Genomic DNA, 18,642 nt, shown 5'->3' with positions numbered 1-18,642 from the left:
GCAAACCCAACTTCAAATCGCGCCAGGCAAAAGCAGCGGCCGACTAAGCGCGGCGTCACGACGCGAGGCCCTTCTCCTCCTGTGCAAGATGGCTGCTCCCAGTGGGCTGTGAAGGATGCGACTGACTCGGAAGCGGTTCTGCTCCGCGTTGTTGATCGCCTACTTGGTCTTTTCCTTATACGCGGCTTACAGCGTCTTCCTAAAGCCTCGCCGGCCTGCTGCCTCACGGGCGGGCCACCGGGAGAAGCAGGGGCGAGGTAAGGAAACGTGGGCGCTCCGCCCTTCCTCCCAGCGCCCTTGTTTTCAGATGGGGATAGACTCCTTTTCTGCCTTTCAGGCTTCGGCTTCAAGGCTGGCTGAACTCGATAGATCCGCATCGGCCGAGGGCTTATCTGCTTAGACGTGCCTTCTCTTTTTACGCATTAAGAAGCACAGAGCACGGCAAAACGTGATCCCGGCCTCTCTGCTGTATATGTTCTATGTTGTTGTTGTTTATTCGTTTAGTCGCTTCCGACTCTTCGTGACTTCATGGACCAGCCCACGCCAGAGCTTCCTGTCGATCGTCAGCACCCCCAGCTCCCCCAGGGACAAGTCCGTCACCTCTAGAATATCATCCATCCACCTTGCCCTTGGTCGGCCCCTCTTCCTTTTGCCCTCCACTCTCCCTAGCATCAGCATCTTCTCCAGGGTGTCCTGTCTTCTCATTATGTGGCCAAAGTATTTCAGTTTTGCCTTTAATATCGTTCCCTCAAGTGAGCAGTCTGGCTTTATTTCCTGGAGAATGGACTGGTTTGATCTTCTTGCAGTCCAAGGCACTCTCAGAATTTTCCTCCAACACCACAGTTCCAAAGCATCGATCTTCCTTCTCTCAGCCTTCCTTATGGTCCAGCTCTCACAGCCATATGTTACTACGGGGAACACCATTGCTTTAACTATGTGGGCCTTTGTTGTCAGTGTGATGTCTCTGCTCTTAACTATTTTATCGAGATTTGTCATTGCTCTTCTCCCAAGGATTAAGCATCTTCTGATTTCCTGACTGCAGTCAGCATCTGCAGTAATCTTCGCACCTAGGAATACAAAGTCTTTCACTGCTTCTACATTTTCTCCCTCTATTTGCCAGTTATCAATCAAGCTGGTTGCCATAATCTTGGTTTTTTTGAGGTTTAGCTGCAAGCCAGCTTTTGCACTTTCTTCTTTCATCTTCATCATAAGGCTCCTCAGTTCCTCTTCGCTTTCAGCCATCAAAGTGGTATCATCTGCATATCTGAGATTGTTAATCTTTCTTCCAGCGATTTTAACTCCAGCCTTGGATTCCTCAAGCCCAGCATGTCGCATGATGTGTTCTGCATAGAAGTTGAATAGGTAGGGTGAGAGTATACAGCCCTGCCGTACTCCTTTCCCAATCTTAAACCAGTCCGTTGTTCCGTGGTCTGTTCTTACTGTTGCTACTTGGTCGTTATACAGATTCTTCAGGAGGCATACAAGATGACTTGGTATCCCCATACCACTAAGAACTTGCCACAATTTGTTTTGGTCCACACTGTCAAAGGCTTTAGAATAGTCAATAAAACAGAAATAGATGTTTTTTCTGAAACTCCCTGGCTTTTTCCATTATCCAGCGGATATTGGCAATTTGGTCTCTAGTTCCTCTGCCTTTTCTAAACCCAGCTTGTACATCTGGCAATTCTCGCTCCATGAACTGCTGAAGTCTACCTTGCAGGATCTTGAGCATTACCTTACTGGCATGTGAAATGAGTGCCACTGTTCGATAGTTTGAACATTCTTTAGTGTTCCCCTTTTTTGGTATGGGGATATAAGTTGATTTTTTCCAATCTGATGGCCATTCTTGTGTTTTCCAAATTTGCTGGCATATAGCATGCATTACCTTGACAGCATCATCTTGCAAGATTTTGAACAGTTCAGCTCGGATGCCGTCGTCTCCTGCTGCCTTGTTATTAGCAATGCTTCTTAAGGCCCACTCAACTTCACTCTTCAGGATGTCTGGCTCTAGCTTACTGACCACACCATCAAAGCTATCCCTGATATTGTTATCCTTCCTATACAGGTCTTCTGTATATTCTTGCCACCTTTACTTGATCTCTTCTTCTTCTGTTAGGTCCTTGCCATCTTTGTTTTTGATCATATCCATTTTTGCCTGGAATTTACCTCCAATGTTTCTAATTTTCTGGAAGAGGTCTCTTGTCCTTCCTATTCTATTGTCTTCTTCCACTTCTGCGCATTGCTTGTTTAAAAATAATTCCTTATCTCTTCTGGCTAACCTCTGGAATTTTGCATTTAATTGGGCATATCTCCCCCTATCACTGTTGCCTTTTGCTTTCCTTCTTTCTTGGACTACTTCTAGTGTCTCAGCAGACAGCCATTTTGCCTTCTTGGTTTTCTCTTTCTTTGGGATGTATTTTGTTGCTGCCTCCTGAACAATGCTGCGAACTTCTGTCCAGAGTTCTTCCGGGACCCTATCTACTAAGTCCGGTCCCTTAAATCTATTCTTCACCTCCACTGCATATTCCTTAGGAAAATTAGTGAGCTGATATCTAGCTGAACTGTGGGTCTTCCCTAATCTCTTTAGTCTGATCCTAAATTGTGCAAGAAGTTCGTGATCTGAACTACAGTCAGCTCCAGGTGTTGTTTTTACCGACTGTATAGATGTCCGCCACCTTTGGCTGCAAAGGATGTAGTCAATCTGATTTCGGTGTTGTCCATCTGGTGAAGTCCATGTATAAAGCCGTCTCTTAGGTTGTTGGAAGAGAGTGTTTGTTATGCAGAGTGAATTGTCTTGGCAAAATTCTATCAGCCTATGTCCTGCTTCGTTTTGTTCTCCCAGGCCATACTTACCTGTAATTCCAGGTGTCATTTGACTGCCCACCTTAGCATTCCAGTCTCCTGTGATGAAAATAACATCTCTTTTAGGCGTGTCGTCCAGTAGGTGCTGCAGATCCTCATAGAACTGCTCTACTTCAGCTTCTTCAGCATCTGTGGTTGGGGCGTATATTTGGATCACTGTGATGTTAGATGGCTTGCCCTGAATTCGAATTGAGATCATTCTATCGTTTTTTGGATTGTATCCAAGCACTGCTTTAGCCACTTTACTATTAATTATGAAGGCTACTCCCTTTCTTCTCTGGTCCTCTTGTCCACAGTAGTAGATCTGGTGGTCATTTGATGTGAAGTGGCCCATTCCAATCCATTTCAGTTCACTGACACCCAAAATGTCTATCTTTAATCTTGACATCTCACCAATAACCACATCCAATTTGCCCTGGCTCATAGATCTTACATTCCAGGTTCCAATGATGTGTTGATCCTTAGAACATCAGATTTGCCGTTCACCACCAGCACCGTCGGCTGCTAGCCGTCCTTTCGGCTTTGAGCTAGCTGCGTCATCACGTCTGGAGCTAGTTGAACTCATCCTCTGTTCCTCCCCAGTAGCATTTTGACCATCTTCCGACCTGGGGGTCTCATCTTCCGATGGTATACCGACATATCTCTGGTTGTACTGATCCATTTAGTTTTCACGGCAAGAATACTGAGGTGGGTTGCCATTACCTTCCCCAGGGATCGCATTTAGTCTGACCTCTCTGTCATGACCTTCCCGTCTTGGGTGGCCCTTCACGGTTTAGCTCATGGCATCATTGAGGTGCTCAGGCTCCAGCACCACGACAAGGTAATGATCCTTTGCTGAAGGTTTATGTTCTATAGCTTCAAGTAATCCATCGAGGGGACTTGCATATCCTTTGCTAGTGAACTGTGTTACGTTGTAGCTTTCACATCTCAGGATCTGGGTGCTACAGCATTACCGTCCGGACCACTCTGGAGTATCTCTGAAGTCTTTATTTTTTTAATGAAATGTCTTTTAGTAAGAGGGTTTAGTTATATTTATTTATTTTTTCATTTTCATCCTGCTTAGGTTATATATTAGATTTATTCTATAATGGTACTGTTTAAAATGATGGAAAAATAGCAGAACGGGGCCATTTGCATATTTGGAGTTATATCTTCTTTTCAGTTTAACCATTAACAGCTTGTAATTGAAGTGGTACAGCCAGTTTGGTTTCCCTCAATTATATTCTTATAAAGAGAGCCAGTTTTGTGTAGTGATTAAGGCACCAGGCTAAAAACCAGGAACCATGAGTTCTAGTCCAGCCTTAGGCACAAAGCCATCTGGGTGATCTTGGGCCAGTCACTATCTCTCAGCCCTAGAAAGCAGGCAATGGCAAACCACTTCTTAAATCTTGCCAAGAAAACTGCAGGGACTTGTCCAGGCAGTCACCAGAAGCCAAGACTGACTCAGCATCCGAAAAAAAATAAAAATAAAAATTGAAGTGGTACTCTACAGTGATTGCTTCATATTGTAGATTGTATGACATACTGAGCTCAGTGGAACATGATCTGATCAGTTGGAATAAGCTTCTGTCATTGTCGGATCTTTCTTTCTTTCTTTCTTTCTTTCTTTCTTTCTTTCTTTCTTTCTTTCTTTCTTTCTTTCTTTCTTTCTTAACTCTATTGTTTATTAAACAATAAACACTCTTGGAGATGGCTGGTGCCTTAAAATGGCCCTTTAGACATACATGTGCGGTTTTATATCTATCATCGTCATGTGGATTTTATAAAACATAGTCTGATTAACCCAGGAGTACCTCTGTGAGATTCGTTTTGCTACCACCAGCAAATCCTTTCCTGCTTTGGAAACTCGTACTTTTCTTCTCTATGAGATAACGGCATGAGGTAGAATATGGAGAAGTTATAGAACAGCAGAGTCACTTTGTTTAAATAAGGAATCAGATTAACTTTTATTAAATAAGGTGAAATGGGTTATAAACAGGTGTCCTTAATATTACAGCATTTCCACAGGCTGTCAGTCCTTGCCTTCTCTCTCTTATGACCCTGTCTTTCTGATAGATGGAGTTTTTTATAGGGCTAGAATGCTGACTTTCCATCAGATCCATCTTTTTACCTACCTTTCCCAAACCCCTCTCTCCTCAGTTCTCCCCTGTCTCCAGAATATATACCAGGAGTAACTTCAGTTACCAGGCTTTGATTGACAGTTTAATACTGAATCATCACCAGCTTTCAGTGTTCTGGTATACTTCCAATCTGTTATCTAACCCCAAATAATGGAATTATCTCCTAATTCGTATAAGGGATAATGATAATTATTTTGTATTGTGTGGGAACGGTTGAAAGTTACTTATAAATTTTGCTTTAAAATTAAAGTAAAACTTTTCTTCACTTTCTCCATGCTGTTGCGCTAACTTCAGCCTGTGTGCAAAGCAGATATCCAGTATCCAGAGACACAAAGCTAGCATAAGTGAAAAGCCGCCCAACATTTAAAAGTAAATTCTAATTTTAAAAAAAAACTAGAAAAGAAGGAACAAATTAATGGATATTTGATCTGGATGTCTAAATATAAACTGAAATCTGTCATACCCAATTTGGATTTATACTTCTGCTTCAGCAAAGATTTCTATTGACAAAAAACTATTTATGTACAGATAGTACACAATTGGGACTGGAACTTTGGGTGCTAAGCAATGCAGTCATTAAGTGAGGCATCACATGACTGCATGCAATTTTTCAGTCTTTTTTGCTGTGGTGGTTAAGCAAATTCAGATGCCCCCTTGATTTTGCTTGTCAGAAGGTGGCTGGGAAAGTGGCAAATGGTGATCACATGACCCCAGGATGCTGCAGCTCTCATAAATACATGCTGGTTGCCAAGGGCCAAAATTTGATTGTATGACTGTGGGGATGCTGCAACGGTCGCAAGAGCGAGGACTGGCCGTAAGTCACTTTTTCCAGCACCGCCGTAACTTTGAACAGCTGCTAAACTAATGGTCATAAGCTGAGAAGTACCTGTACTGTATTTCTGTTTAGTTGGATCAGGCAAAGGAATTCATCTAGGCAGTGGTAATAACAATTCACTTTTTCTGAGCATTGGAAACAAGCACTAAGAACTCAGGGGCATTCATACACTTGCTTTGAAAGGGTCAAAAATAACTTTTGTTAAACTATTTTCTCAGTCACTTGGTTGAGATAGGTGGCTATAGAAATTAAATAAATCGTCTTATCCTAAAAGCCAAATATGGTCAAGAAAAGGCATTAACATCACAATAACCTGCCATTAAAAAGTGGTAATGTCAAAGAGTAATATTCACAACATTCAGTCTTTAAATGTTTTGCTGATCTGTTCTTTTTGTTGAACTATATTTTATGTTGTGTAATGAGATGTGCTGCGAGGTTAATGCTGTTCTTGAAAGTGCACCTACATAGTTATTGTTTAGTCTGTAGGCCTTAACATTAGAAAGCTGAGGAGATAACAGTTCTTTTGTTTACTGTTTCTATGTATAATGTTAGCTCATGCATGCTAAAGGGAAACACATACACATACATTGTTTGATGGTAAGTTTGAATTTGGTTTCTGTGATAATACATAAAACATAACCGCATCGCATTGCTTAGCAACAGCAATTCTTGTAGTCCTAGTTGCCGTCATTAACCGAATCCCACAGTTGTTAGATGAGGCAAGTTCCTGCCAGCTTCCCACAGCCAAGTCAGTGGAGAAGTTAGCAGGAAGTTGCAAGTACCAGGCAGCTCAGAAGCAGGCTGGCTGCCGGGTGGGGGAGGGCACGAGAGGATGAGTGAGGGTGCGAGGGAGACAGGGCGAGGATTGGGGAGGGTGTGCAGGGCTGTGCGAGTGTCATGTCCCCCGTTGCGATGTATACATACATCACAACAGGGAACATGCCTTTCCGGTGAAGGGGAGCGGGGAGGAAAGAATCAGTGCTAATCCCATAAGCGCTGAAAGACAATACAGATAAAGGACAAAGGAGCCATACCTTTGCCCTGACCCAGGAAGCCATCATCCTATCTCCCTGACATCTCTGCGTTACCACGGGGGACACACCTGCTCCGGACACAGGAAGAGGACAGAGGTAATCAGCGCTAATCCCCCTGATCGCCCATTGAAACTCCGGAATCGCCCCCTGATGGCCCATCGAGACTCCGGGTTCACCATCGGTCAGGACTTTGGGACAATGGGGGGTGGGGAAGGACCAGGTCCGCACCGCGGGTATTTACCGGCTACCTCGCACACCATGTGCTCATTCCAGTCTTTCTCCGTGTCTGCATTCTATTCTTAATAAACCAGATATCCTTAGCCCTGGCTGGTGAGTCTGTGTTTTTTCTGAATAAGGCAACCATCACAGCGAGGGTGCGAGGGAGATGCAGTGAGGCTTGGTGAGAGTGAGGTGCAGCAAGGGTTGGGGAGGGTTTGAGGGAGTGTGCGAGGGAGGCGCAGTGATGCTCAGGGAGGGTGCAAGGGAGGCATGGCAAGGCTCAGAGAGGGTACGCGGGGGTGCATGAGTGGTGAGGGAGACACAGTGAGGCTCAGGGGGAGTGCACAAGTGGCCAGCGTGGCCTGAACACAGAGGGGCTGGGGGAGAGTTCGTGGGTGGGGGAGACTTACCCCAGTGACTTGCAACCTTCCCTGCCGGCTTCCCCATTGATTTTCACAAATGGCAATCGTGATCACAGGGTGCCACAACTGATCGTAAGTGCGAGCTGGTTGCCAAGCACCTAGATCACGATCACATGACCGTGGGGGTGGTGGGACAACCGGAACACCGAGGACCAGTTGTAACCACCATTTGCTCAGCATCATCGTTGCTGAACAAATGTTCGTAAGTCAAGGACTACCTGTAACTGGCAAAAATTAGGGGGAAATGAGTAAGTTGCACTAAATTTGTTTAATAAATATTGTGGGACTTAAACCTGGACCTTGTTAGTCTTTTTACTAATTTAGCAAACACACATTCCCAGCAGAGCAGAGGTGCCTTGAGGGTTGAATGTAGACTGCATATCAGTAGTAATGTAATAACCATTTAAACAGTGTTGGGAGCTGAAGGGAGTTACAATTCATCAGTCAGAAATATATTACATTCTGGATGAACTCTACTGAGCCAGCCCAATTATTGAGGATATCTGATAGGTGGGAGAGGGGAGCAAAAGGAAGCTTTCACTTTGGGACAGAATCAAGCCATTGGTCTGTCTAGTTCAGTACAGGTAGTCCTCATTTAGTGACTGCCTTGTGTAGTGACCATTTGCAGTTATATCAGTGATGAAAAAGTAGCTTTGCAACCAGTCCTCGCATTTACAACCTTTGCAGGTCAGGAAAGGAAAGGAAAGCTGAAGTAAGATCATAAGAACAGTCACAGGTTCATTTAGCAACCACTTTGCTTAACAACCAAATTGCTGGTCCCAATTCTGGTTGCTAAATGAGGACCATCTATACTGTTCACCCTGAATGGCAAAACTTTTCAAGATTTCAGATAGGTCCCTATCTGGAGATAACCATTAATGGTTAATGTAGATGCTTTTGTGATTTGGAAAACGATTTACACATTTCTGATATTTCATTTTTAGTATGTGTAGTAAATGGGTTTCTAACAATGTATTATTTCAAGGACATATTGGAGTAAATGTCTCTCTTTGAGACAATTCATATGAGATGTTCATATGGTTTTTTGTTTTTGATTCCTAGAACATGCTGTTTTGGGAGCCGAAGAATGGAATCCTTGGGAAGTTGACGAGAAAAATTATTTGCAGCAGAAAACTGCAAGTAGCCTTCAATTGCTGAAAAAGATGTCATTGCCACAGGAACCCACAGACTTCAGGGTACAAATTTGGGGGAAAGCTGCTGTTGGTAAGCATTTGTAATTAACAAAATAACTGCTGTTTTTAAATATTATTACTGTACTTACTCTTTTAATTTAATTGTAAACGGTTATATTTTAAACTTCTATTATATTCAGTGGATATATACCTTAGAAAATACAGGTAGTCCTCAACTTATTACCACAATTGGAACTGGAACTTCTGTCGCTAAGCAATGCAGTCGTTAGGCGAAACATCACATGACCACACCGCTTAGCTACAACAGTTCCAGTAGTCCCAGTTGCAGTCATTAGGCCAGGAGAGGCGAGTACCTCATGTTTCTCCTGCCCTGCCATGCTCACCTTTGCTTCAACTTCCCCCACCTGCCTATCTCCCCCTCATCTCTGCCCTTTTGGCCACCCTGCATAGCGGTATTCCTTGGCGGCAGCGGCAGCTTTGGGGCTGAATTAGAGGCCCCAGGCCTTCAGCTATCTCAGCCAATCACCATCACCCCCAGGCCTCTACTTCAGTCCCAATGCAGCCAGCACAACTGCTGAGGAGTACCGCCTCAAGCCCCATACCATGGCCAGCCACCCCAGTGCCAGAGCAAAAAGCCCCAGCCGCCCCACCATCCTGCACTTTGCAGGCCCTGCTGCGCCCAGCTCATCTTCACCATTTTCTTCCCACTGCTGATGAGATGTGCCCAGCCTGCCTTATGCGAGGTAGCTGTTGGCCACGCCAGCTCTTCTTCCCAAGGCCGTTCATGTTGTTTTCCAAATAACACGCCCGCACATCCTCTACTTCAGAAATCCTTTGGAAAGATTCTGAGGCCTTCCAAGGCATCACAAGAAAGGGGTGCACCTGCCATTCTCCAAATATTCAAGAAAGAAGCAGCAGTTATCTCCATGCACATCCTGGAGAAAAGTGAAGATCACCTTACTGATAGACTTTTCTTTTTTATTCCCTTCCAGATTTGACTTCTTAGGAGCAGAAAAGGCAGGTTACAGATTTAAAACTGAAATATATGTTTTGGTTAATACGTACACTAAGCTAGTATGGTCTACATTTTTAAATTTCATGAATAAGAAAACCTAACTTTCCTGTGGATTTTATAGATTTGCTCTTTTAAAGTGGGTTTACAGAGGAGTTTTTTCATTCACTTATTTTCACATAGAAGCTAGTTCGGGTAGTCCTTGACCTACGACCATTCAGTCAGTGACTGTTCCAAGTTACGATGGCGCTGAATGAATGGTGGTTACAACCAGTCCTCAGAGCTCCAGCTGTCCCAGCATCCCCACAGTCATGTGATTGCTGTCTGGGCACTTGGCAACCTGTTTGTAGCTACAACTGATTGTCATGTGCCCCACAATCATGTGATCACCATTTGCAACCTTCCCTGCCAGCTTCCCCAGAAAGTCTCTGGGAAAGTCTCCCCCATACGCACACCTTCCCCCAGCCCCTCTGTGCTCACATCGCACACCGCTGTGTGCCCTAGCTGACCTGCGCTATACCCTCCCCAACCCACGCAGCACCTCTCATACCCCCTCGCACCCTTGCACACTGACACCGACCCACGTCACACCTCTTGTGCACACCCTTGCGCACCATCCCTAACCTGCACCATGCCTCTTGTGCACCCCTCACACTCTTGCACACCCTCCTTGACCTGCGCCTCTCGTGTTCCCTCTCCCACCCTCCCTGTACTGCACCTCTTGCGCACCCTCCCTGACCCTCCTCCACACTCCTGCGTACCTCCTCACTCCCTCCCCCACTCAGCAGCAGCCACTTACCTGCCTGGGACTTGCAACTTCCTGCCAGCTTCCCCACTGACTTTGATTGTGGGGAGCCAGCAGGAAGTTGCCTTACCTAACAACCGTAGGATTGTTAATTCAGTTAACAACAGCAAACAGGACTGCAGGGATTGCCATCACTAAGTGATGTGGTTGCACTTTATGACCACATAGCTTAGTGACAGAAATTCCAGTGCTAATTTCCTTTGTAACTCGAGGACTACCTGTAGTGCAATAGGTATATGCATAGGAAATATGGAAACCATCCACATCTTCCTTTCCAATCTGGTTTTGCCCAGTAGCTGTCAAATTAGAGGTGGTACCTTGCATGTTGGTATACTACTAAACCTAGCTAATCTCCTTGGTTTTTAACAACACTGACAGATCCCTTAATGGTCTCTACATTATTGTAGAAATCCCAAAACCATGCAATACACTGATGGAGAGTGCCCTCAGAAGCAATACATAGCTTATAAATACAGCCAAAAGCAGTTACCTACACTTATTTTCAACTTAGGCTGAAGCTGTAAAGGCAACTGTATTTTGTTAGTTTTACAAAATGTCTTAGATCATTGTAAGGTAACAAAGAAAAATATGAAAGCACTGCTTTCTAGGATTTGCTAGAGAAAGAGCATAACTGGGCAAATCTGAATGTGTCCATTCTATTTATGGATGAGGTAATTCTTTACCTCAGGTATCCCCCACTCCCTATGCAGCTAGTGTTGGGAAGAATAATGACTGAATAAATATGAGTTTCCAGCTGTTGACAAATACCTTGGATGGAGCAGATTAAGTATTCCTACCTGAAGAAGCTGCCATTTCTGTTTTGAAACATCATTCTCCTGGAATCAAACCTTGGTCTTGTAAAGGCTCTACTATCTGCCCACCAGCATGCCTGGAGGCACCTTATTTTTATTCCTTAATGTTTATATTTATATTCCATTGATTTAATTTAATAGCTATGCTTTATCATAAATCTATCTTGCTCATTTGTATTGCTTTCTTGAAATTATCCTGCTTTGTTGTTTTATTTTTCTACATATTTCTTTTATCTTACTATTTTTTTGAAGATTGAATATTTCCTTAATCATTACATTATAAATTGTATTTTATAGGCCTTTATTTATGGCAGCATATCTTTGAAGGTTTACTTGAGCCTGCAGATATATCAGCTCAGTGGAGAGAAGGAAGCATGAAAATAGGAAGATCATATTTCAGGTACCATATGTATGATGTGTCTTTTCAGTGTAGTGATAGTATTTTCATAGCCTAGTATAATGCTTAGTATAATTCTGCACATTAAATAATGGAAATTTTCAATATGAATGTTTACTCAACAATATCTAACCTTCTTGCCCTATTTAGTACTAAAGAATATTTTCTGTTGCCAGTGAGGGAAACAAATGGATTTCTTAAAACTGGGGTTACCCATCCCTGCATTAGAGTATAGTAGCCATAAGGCGTATGATTACTAAAATGTCAACCAGCACAAGAGGCCAGCATTTCCTTACACTTTTTAAGGTATCATCAGTATGTGGCTGATATATAGCTTTATTTCGCATTTCCACATCCTAGGAAGATTCAGGAAATCTTGCACAGGTATCTGGAGATAGATTTGGATTGGATGAGGACTAATAAACCAAAGCTTAATCCAGATAAAATGGAGTTACGACATAACAGAATGTTGAATGGTTTTGCACTCCCTTAACCATAAGGTATGCAGCTTGGGGATTCTGGATTCAGCACGATCAATGGAGGAAAGGTCACTGTGCCTTTTTTTTTTTTTGTACTTTGCTTGATTTGGAAAAGCAGCCTTTTTACCTATAATACTTGCATCTAGACTGGATTTCAATAATAGGGTCAATGAGGTGCCACCTTCAAACAGTGTAATTTTTTCAGCCTCTACCAAATGAACCTACCTAGGGATTAGAGCATCTAGTACCATAGCTCTAAGGGAAGGGATGTGTTTCTGTGAAAGATGAGCTGCTGGGTAGCCGGTGGGTACAATCCCTTGATCAGTCAGCTCTCCTTCCTGAAAAACATTGGCTATTTCAGCTTTGATAGCACTAATTAGATTCTCTTTAAATTGTAGTATTGTTTAAATTTAAAACCAAAACACTTCTTTTGTTTCTATCTTAGTAGTTTGCTTTCAGAAATATGATCCATGAGAGATGCACAGAACTGAATTCAGATTAAACTAATACAATGTATTTTGAGCAAACTGAAATGCATTATACGAATATTGGCAAATCCAGCATACCTTGTTTATTATTTTAAATGTATTAAATTGTTTTTATCACCACAATCACCACATTTCATTTTGAAAGCGTTGATGCTCAATCTCTATTTGGTTCAAAGCATACTGAAATTAAAGGCAGGATATTTCTTCAGTTCCTCAGTGCAGGAACTGTTCTTATAGCTCTGGAAATTCCTAGTAGTCTCCCATTCAGCTAATCAGGTCCAGCCAAGATTGGCTAAGTGCTGCTACCTAACAGGGCAAAAAGACGCTGCTCTTCTAACAGAAATCTCAGCAGCCCTCAGCATGTAGTAGTCACAGTATTTGTGTGATAACATACCTGCACAGTTGCATTTCACTTCGCATCTGTATTGTCAGCATGGGGAGCTTTAAGACTTTGCATTAAGGTTGACATTGATAGAGTAAAGGGAGCCTTGTAATTCCCTTTTGTTGTTGGAGAAGTCGTACAGTGTTTTTATACATGATATAAAAAGAGTAGAGTATAATTACTTTGAGCATCAGTGAGACACAAGTGGCAACTGTTACTTAAAGTGGCTATCTGTGTGTCTCTGTTTGTGTGTATATTTGTGTACACACACACACACCTGTGCACTTTTTGTGTTTGTGCTTTGTTGTTCACAGTTTCATCACAGGCCCAGCTGTAGTCCCTGGTTACTTCTCTGTAGAAGCTGAAACTGTTGTCTTAATACTGAATGGCAGAGAAGAAGGAAAGATCTCCTACGCCACTCAGTGGCTACATTATGCACAAACATTAGTGCAAACACACAAGCTGCAGCAGATTGCTGTTGTGTTGCTTGGGAATGAAGAGTGCAAAAATGAATGGATTTATCCTTATTTAAAATCCTATGGAGGGTTTGTGGAGCAATTATTTCTAGTTTATGACAGTCCCATAGTGAATGAAGAAGATATTTTTCAGTGGCCTCTAGGAGTAGCAACGTAAGTATTGAATGCAATCAAAGGACAGTTTTAAAACTTGCGTGCGATTTTCTGGAGTTTTCCTCCAGATTCATGTATATAAAATTAACATGAAAATAGTTTGAATATTTAAATCTTTGTAAAATTGCTGTTTTATAAACAACAATTGAGTACTATACTTTTGTGTTAGAATTAGAATACTTAAGAACCAGAAACAAGTTTAAATGTATGGAGCTGCTCCCCTAAATATCTGTTAAGAAATAAGTGTGTTGACATGTCTAGTTAATATACTTATGTACTGGAGATAAGATACATTTAAAGGTCATGTTATTTCAACTAATATTGCTGTGAGGGACAAGATGGAGTAGAATAGACTGAGAAACTGTTGGTACAAAGGTCTTCTGGATCTATGGAGGTTCACATATTGCTGTTAATCTCCACAGATGTGGAGTAGCACTGTCCAATAGAGCAAGTACACAAGCTTGGGGTTATTCTGAACTCAGTGTTCCTGCAAGTGGAGGATGTGGATAGGAGAGCCTTTGACTAGCTTTGGCTGGCCACCAACTATGAACTTCCCTGGAGCACTGAAGATAGTAATTCATACCTTGCCATCTCACAGTTAGACTACTGCAATTTGTTCTCCATGGAGTGCCCTTGAAAACCTGGGAGCTGCAACTGTCACAGAATGTGACTTTCCATTAACTGGTACTAACTACTTTAATAGAATAGCATCTATCTTGCAGGAGTTTTGCTGATTGCCAGTAGGCTTCTGGACCCAATTCAAGGTGTTGGTGATTATCTATAAACCCCTTATTGCTCAGGTGTTGATTACCTTCAAGACCCTCTGCTGCAGGTGAAATCTGCCCACCCAGTGATATCTAGCCAGGAGGGGGTACTATGGGTTCCCACCATAGTGGGGACAGGCTTCCATAAAATGGCATTCTCTGTAGGAACCCTACCCTGTGGAATACACCGTTCCCAGTTGGTATGATTCCTACCAGTGGAGAAGAATAAGGAAGTTTGGGATACAGAGCTCATGCAAACTGAGAAAAAAGTAGATGACAGACAGTGCAATCCTGTGTTGCCCAACTAAAAAATAAATGCAACTGAGTTCAGTTATTCCCAGATCATATATATAGGATTGTACTCTTTAACAGCCTAATAAAGTATAATTTTCAGTTTAATTAGTGTACTTATGCAACCCTTTGTTTATAGTTATAGACATTTTCCTGTGGTTGAACCAAGTTGGTCAATGCTCCAAAGACCAAGATCATATCAGTGTAACTTCTTAGGAACTGTTTATAAGAATTCAAGTAGAGAAATCGTATTGGAGGTATTGATGCAAAGTGGGCTTCACAAGCTCTGTTGGATTTCAACCCGAGAACAGTAAGAAATATCATTTGTAACCATAAAGCCTTTAAGAGATTAAAATACTGTACTGTATTGATGTTTGTCTTGACTACAGTAGCAATATAATGCAATCTCCTTTATAGTAATGGAGGAAAATAGCCAACAGTGTTGGGAATAAGAAAGATGTTAAGGGTTCTAGCTGTGATACCTGTTTAAAATGCTGTAGGCATTGTGTTTACATGTGAAATTTAGATGTGTGGAATAGAATGAAGTTTTGCTAGAGGATCAGAGTCTAAGAGGATCAGAATCTTTGTTTCTATGAATTTCCTTCTGAAAATGTCTTTTAACTTACCATTAGAATCCCCTAGCAAGTGGCAGCATCTGGCCAAGTTAGCATGGGCTCAGAAGCTAAACAAAGCTGGGCTTAATAAGCACTTAGTTTGAGACCTTCAAGGAAGGCTAGGACTGTAGGCTAGAGTCGGAAGTCAAAAAGACATCCATAAGGCATGGCACATTACTTTTGCTGTTGTGGTGCCAAAAATATGTGCAAGAAATCACTAGGAGTCCATTTCAAGTCAAAGGAAACTTGCTTTACTTAGATCCAAGGTAACTTACAAAAATATAATCTAGTTACTAAGTAAAATAGTAGTAATACTTGAATAGATTGCAGTGATTTGCAGTGTCCAATCCCTAATCTTAGGCATTTCTACTGCTGCAGCTACCACACTGAAGTATTATACTGAAAATAGATTGTGAATGTTTATATTTTATTATGCATTTTATTTACCTATGAACAACAATACATTTTCAGCCTCTGTTGTCTTGTTTTAGGTGGATTCCTCAAGAAACTAATGAGAGTTTGCGAATCTATCAAGATGCTTTGTTAGAGAGTGATCTCACGTTATGTCCAGTGGGAGTAAATACCGAATGCTATAGAATCTATGAGGCTTGTTCATTTGGCTCTGTTCCTGTGGTAGAAGATGTAATGACACCAGGCAGTTGTGGAAATTCATCTGTACACCACAGAGCACCACTGCAATTACTGAAGACCATGGGAGCTCCCTTTATCTTTATTAAAAACTGGAAAGAGCTTCCTGCTGTTTTGGAAAAAGAGCAAAATATGACTCTACAACAAAAGATTCAAAGGAGGAAAATGCTTATGGAATGGTATCAGCAATTCAAAGCACAAATGAGACAAAAATTTATTAACACATTAGAAAAATCATTCTTACCTAAGGATAAAGGTGATTGATTATGGCTATATGAACTGAAGTATGGTTTCTTGCAGCCTTTCAGTGAAATGTCATGTATTTTTTTAAAGAAAATATTTATTTCTCACATTTTGTAAATAAAAACATAAAGTCATCCAGGAATAATAAATGCATAGCTGTACATAATGTAGAAATGCTGCATGAATGCTGGCTCTTCCCAACATGTGTACACATAGACAAATTCATTTAAAATACCCTTTTAAGTTGTAGGCTTTAAACCAATTTGCCGGGGAGGAAGCTCATTTAAAGGCAGCAGATGTGCACAGTGTAATATGTGTAGGGTGTTTTTCATTACTTGTACAGTATGTAATTTGGATGCTGTTTTTTTTTCTTCTACTCCAGTAAAGTAAATTATAAAGAATTCACTTTGGAAAGCAGATCTCACTAAGGAAACAATTGTTTTCATTCGGTCAATAAAATGTCAGTAGTTGTTGTAAATTATTCATCTGTTTTCATGGAGGGGCCGAAATTCAGTGTCTAAAGTGGCATAAACAAGGATAACAAGATTTTAATTAGCTTTTTAAAAGGTGGAATAAAAGTTAAAGCATATTTTTAAGAAAAGTAACTGTATAAATCAGTTGTTTGGATTTTGGTAAGGAGTCCTTTTAAGTTAGTTGCTTAACACAATTATTTTTAAATGTTTGCCATTGAAAATGGTAAAGCTCTATGATTGCTATTTAATTTATTCAGCTAAATTCCAAATATAGAGTATTTTAATTACTGTCAGGTATGCTTAAAATTGACATATTTTATTTTTATTTATTTATTAATCAACTTTAGCCACCGCCCATCTCCCCCAAAAGAGGGGTCATTTTGGGGGTAATTTTTCAAATATTTAATTGGCTAAACTTTCTGGCATTTCTGATTTTTTTAAATTAAAAAACATATTTTTTTTCAGAAACACAAACATAGGTCCTTTGGAGATACAGAGCTAGAAATTACTGTAGTCAGAGATTGGTGTACTCAGTGAGTAAACAAATTCCTGATAAGTGCTCCCACCTTTTTATAATGCAAGAGTTTTACATAGATGCAAATGCCTGGTGTGTTGGAGGAAGTAATGTCTTTTTTGCCTGGGAATGAGCAAAAGGATAATAGGAAACTGGCAGGTACAGGTAAATGTTCTGTATCTTCTATGGGTCTGCAGTTTATAAAAACTATAATAAAATCAAGCATCAAAATAAACTACACTCTATAACAGCAAGAGAGTCAGTTTGGTAGAGGTTAAGGAGACTGTAAGTTCTAGTCCTGCCTTAGACACAAAGCCAGCTGGGTGACCTCAGGCCAGTCACTCTCCTTCAGTCCTTGGAAGCAGGCAATGCAAACCACTTCTGAAATCTGGCCAAGAAAACTGCCATGACTTGTCCAGGCAGTCACCAGGAGTCAACACAGACTCAAAGGTACACACACAAAAGGTAATAACAGCACCTGATTATACTATAGCGGTGTTCATACAACCCAGGTTAAATAAGGGTGGGCTCCAATTATCTGGATCCCATGCCTGGTCTACAAGTCTTTAGATGTAAAGATCTGCTTGTACATAAAGTGAGACCTGGAGTAATTGCTACAAGAAAGATATGGGCTGCTATGAGCACCTGGAGGCAAAGCAGGATATAAATTCAACAAACATATAAATTGTAATCCCAATGCATGCTGCCAGTTAGCTTTATTTTATTTTATTTTACCTTATTTTACTAAACGTAGATTCTGGAATGACACAAACTGGCAATTCTATTATCAGTGCAGTTAACAAATAGTTCAAACTAGAAATTGTGATACCACACATTAAATGAATGTTCAAGAATCCCATGTTGTAAAGTAACATTTTTAGCATTCCTACCAGCGGATTTGCAAGACTGCCTCTGGATTAGTTCCGAAGCATGTGTAACTTCTAGATAGCCCTGGCTCTGACACCTTGGCTAGTCCTGAGTTCCAGAAGGTGATCCCGCTGAGAGTTTCCCAAAGCAAAGTCCCTTTAGCTTATCTTCAAATAGCATTGTAACTGAGTCTGCTACCAGTCCTTTCACCAGTACCAGCTTCTAGGGGCAACTCCTTCCACCTCCATCAAATTCAGTATAAGCCTCTAGTGATGAACAGACAATAATGTTTGCTTTACTATTTGCATTCTGAACCAATAACTCCTTCCAACCTACAAATCCATAGATAAAAGACTAAGCAATCGTAGCAAGTGTACTCAGTGAGAATGAATCCCTCAGTCCTGAGGGGATGCCCTATGATCACAGCTTCCTTCTCTCTTGTTAAAGGGGTAGTACAGTTTAAAAGCATGGTATATATTCAAGCAATTAAATTTTCCCACCCACACTTCTCTGTTAAGCACAGCTGCCTTGCAAAAGGCTCATGGAACAGTCTCTCTCTCTCTTGCACTTGGCCATTC

General features: G+C 41.4%; 1 protein-coding gene across 1 annotated transcript; it reads left to right on the top strand.

The window, feature by feature from the left end:
- Positions 1-24: 24 nt before the first annotated feature.
- RXYLT1 (ribitol xylosyltransferase 1) lies at positions 25-16,994 on the top strand. Its single transcript, XM_063309262.1, has 6 exons — positions 25-257; positions 8,555-8,716; positions 11,573-11,675; positions 13,336-13,650; positions 14,845-15,015; positions 15,811-16,994. Exons 1-6 carry the CDS (start codon positions 116-118, stop codon positions 16,229-16,231), a joined length of 1,314 nt encoding a protein of 437 aa, XP_063165332.1. The 5' UTR covers positions 25-115; the 3' UTR covers positions 16,232-16,994.
- The last annotated feature ends 1,648 nt before the right edge of the window (positions 16,995-18,642 follow it).

The sequence above is a fragment of the Candoia aspera genome, chromosome 7, assembly GCF_035149785.1.
Source record: "Candoia aspera isolate rCanAsp1 chromosome 7, rCanAsp1.hap2, whole genome shotgun sequence".
Classification (NCBI taxonomy): domain Eukaryota; kingdom Metazoa; phylum Chordata; class Lepidosauria; order Squamata; family Boidae; genus Candoia; species Candoia aspera.
This window is presented reverse-complemented; position numbering and strand designations above follow the sequence as displayed.

Bases quoted from the DNA above. Each gene is read 5' to 3' on its own strand.
- RXYLT1 (XM_063309262.1), top strand. From the start codon at position 116: ATGCGACTGACTCGGAAGCGGTTCTGCTCCGCGTTGTTGATCGCCTAC. The intron at 13,651-14,844 runs GTAAGTATTGAA...CTTTGTTTATAG, and splicing joins TGGCCTCTAGGAGTAGCAAC to TTATAGACATTTTCCTGTGG. The intron at 15,016-15,810 runs GTAAGAAATATC...GTCTTGTTTTAG, and splicing joins TGGATTTCAACCCGAGAACA to GTGGATTCCTCAAGAAACTA.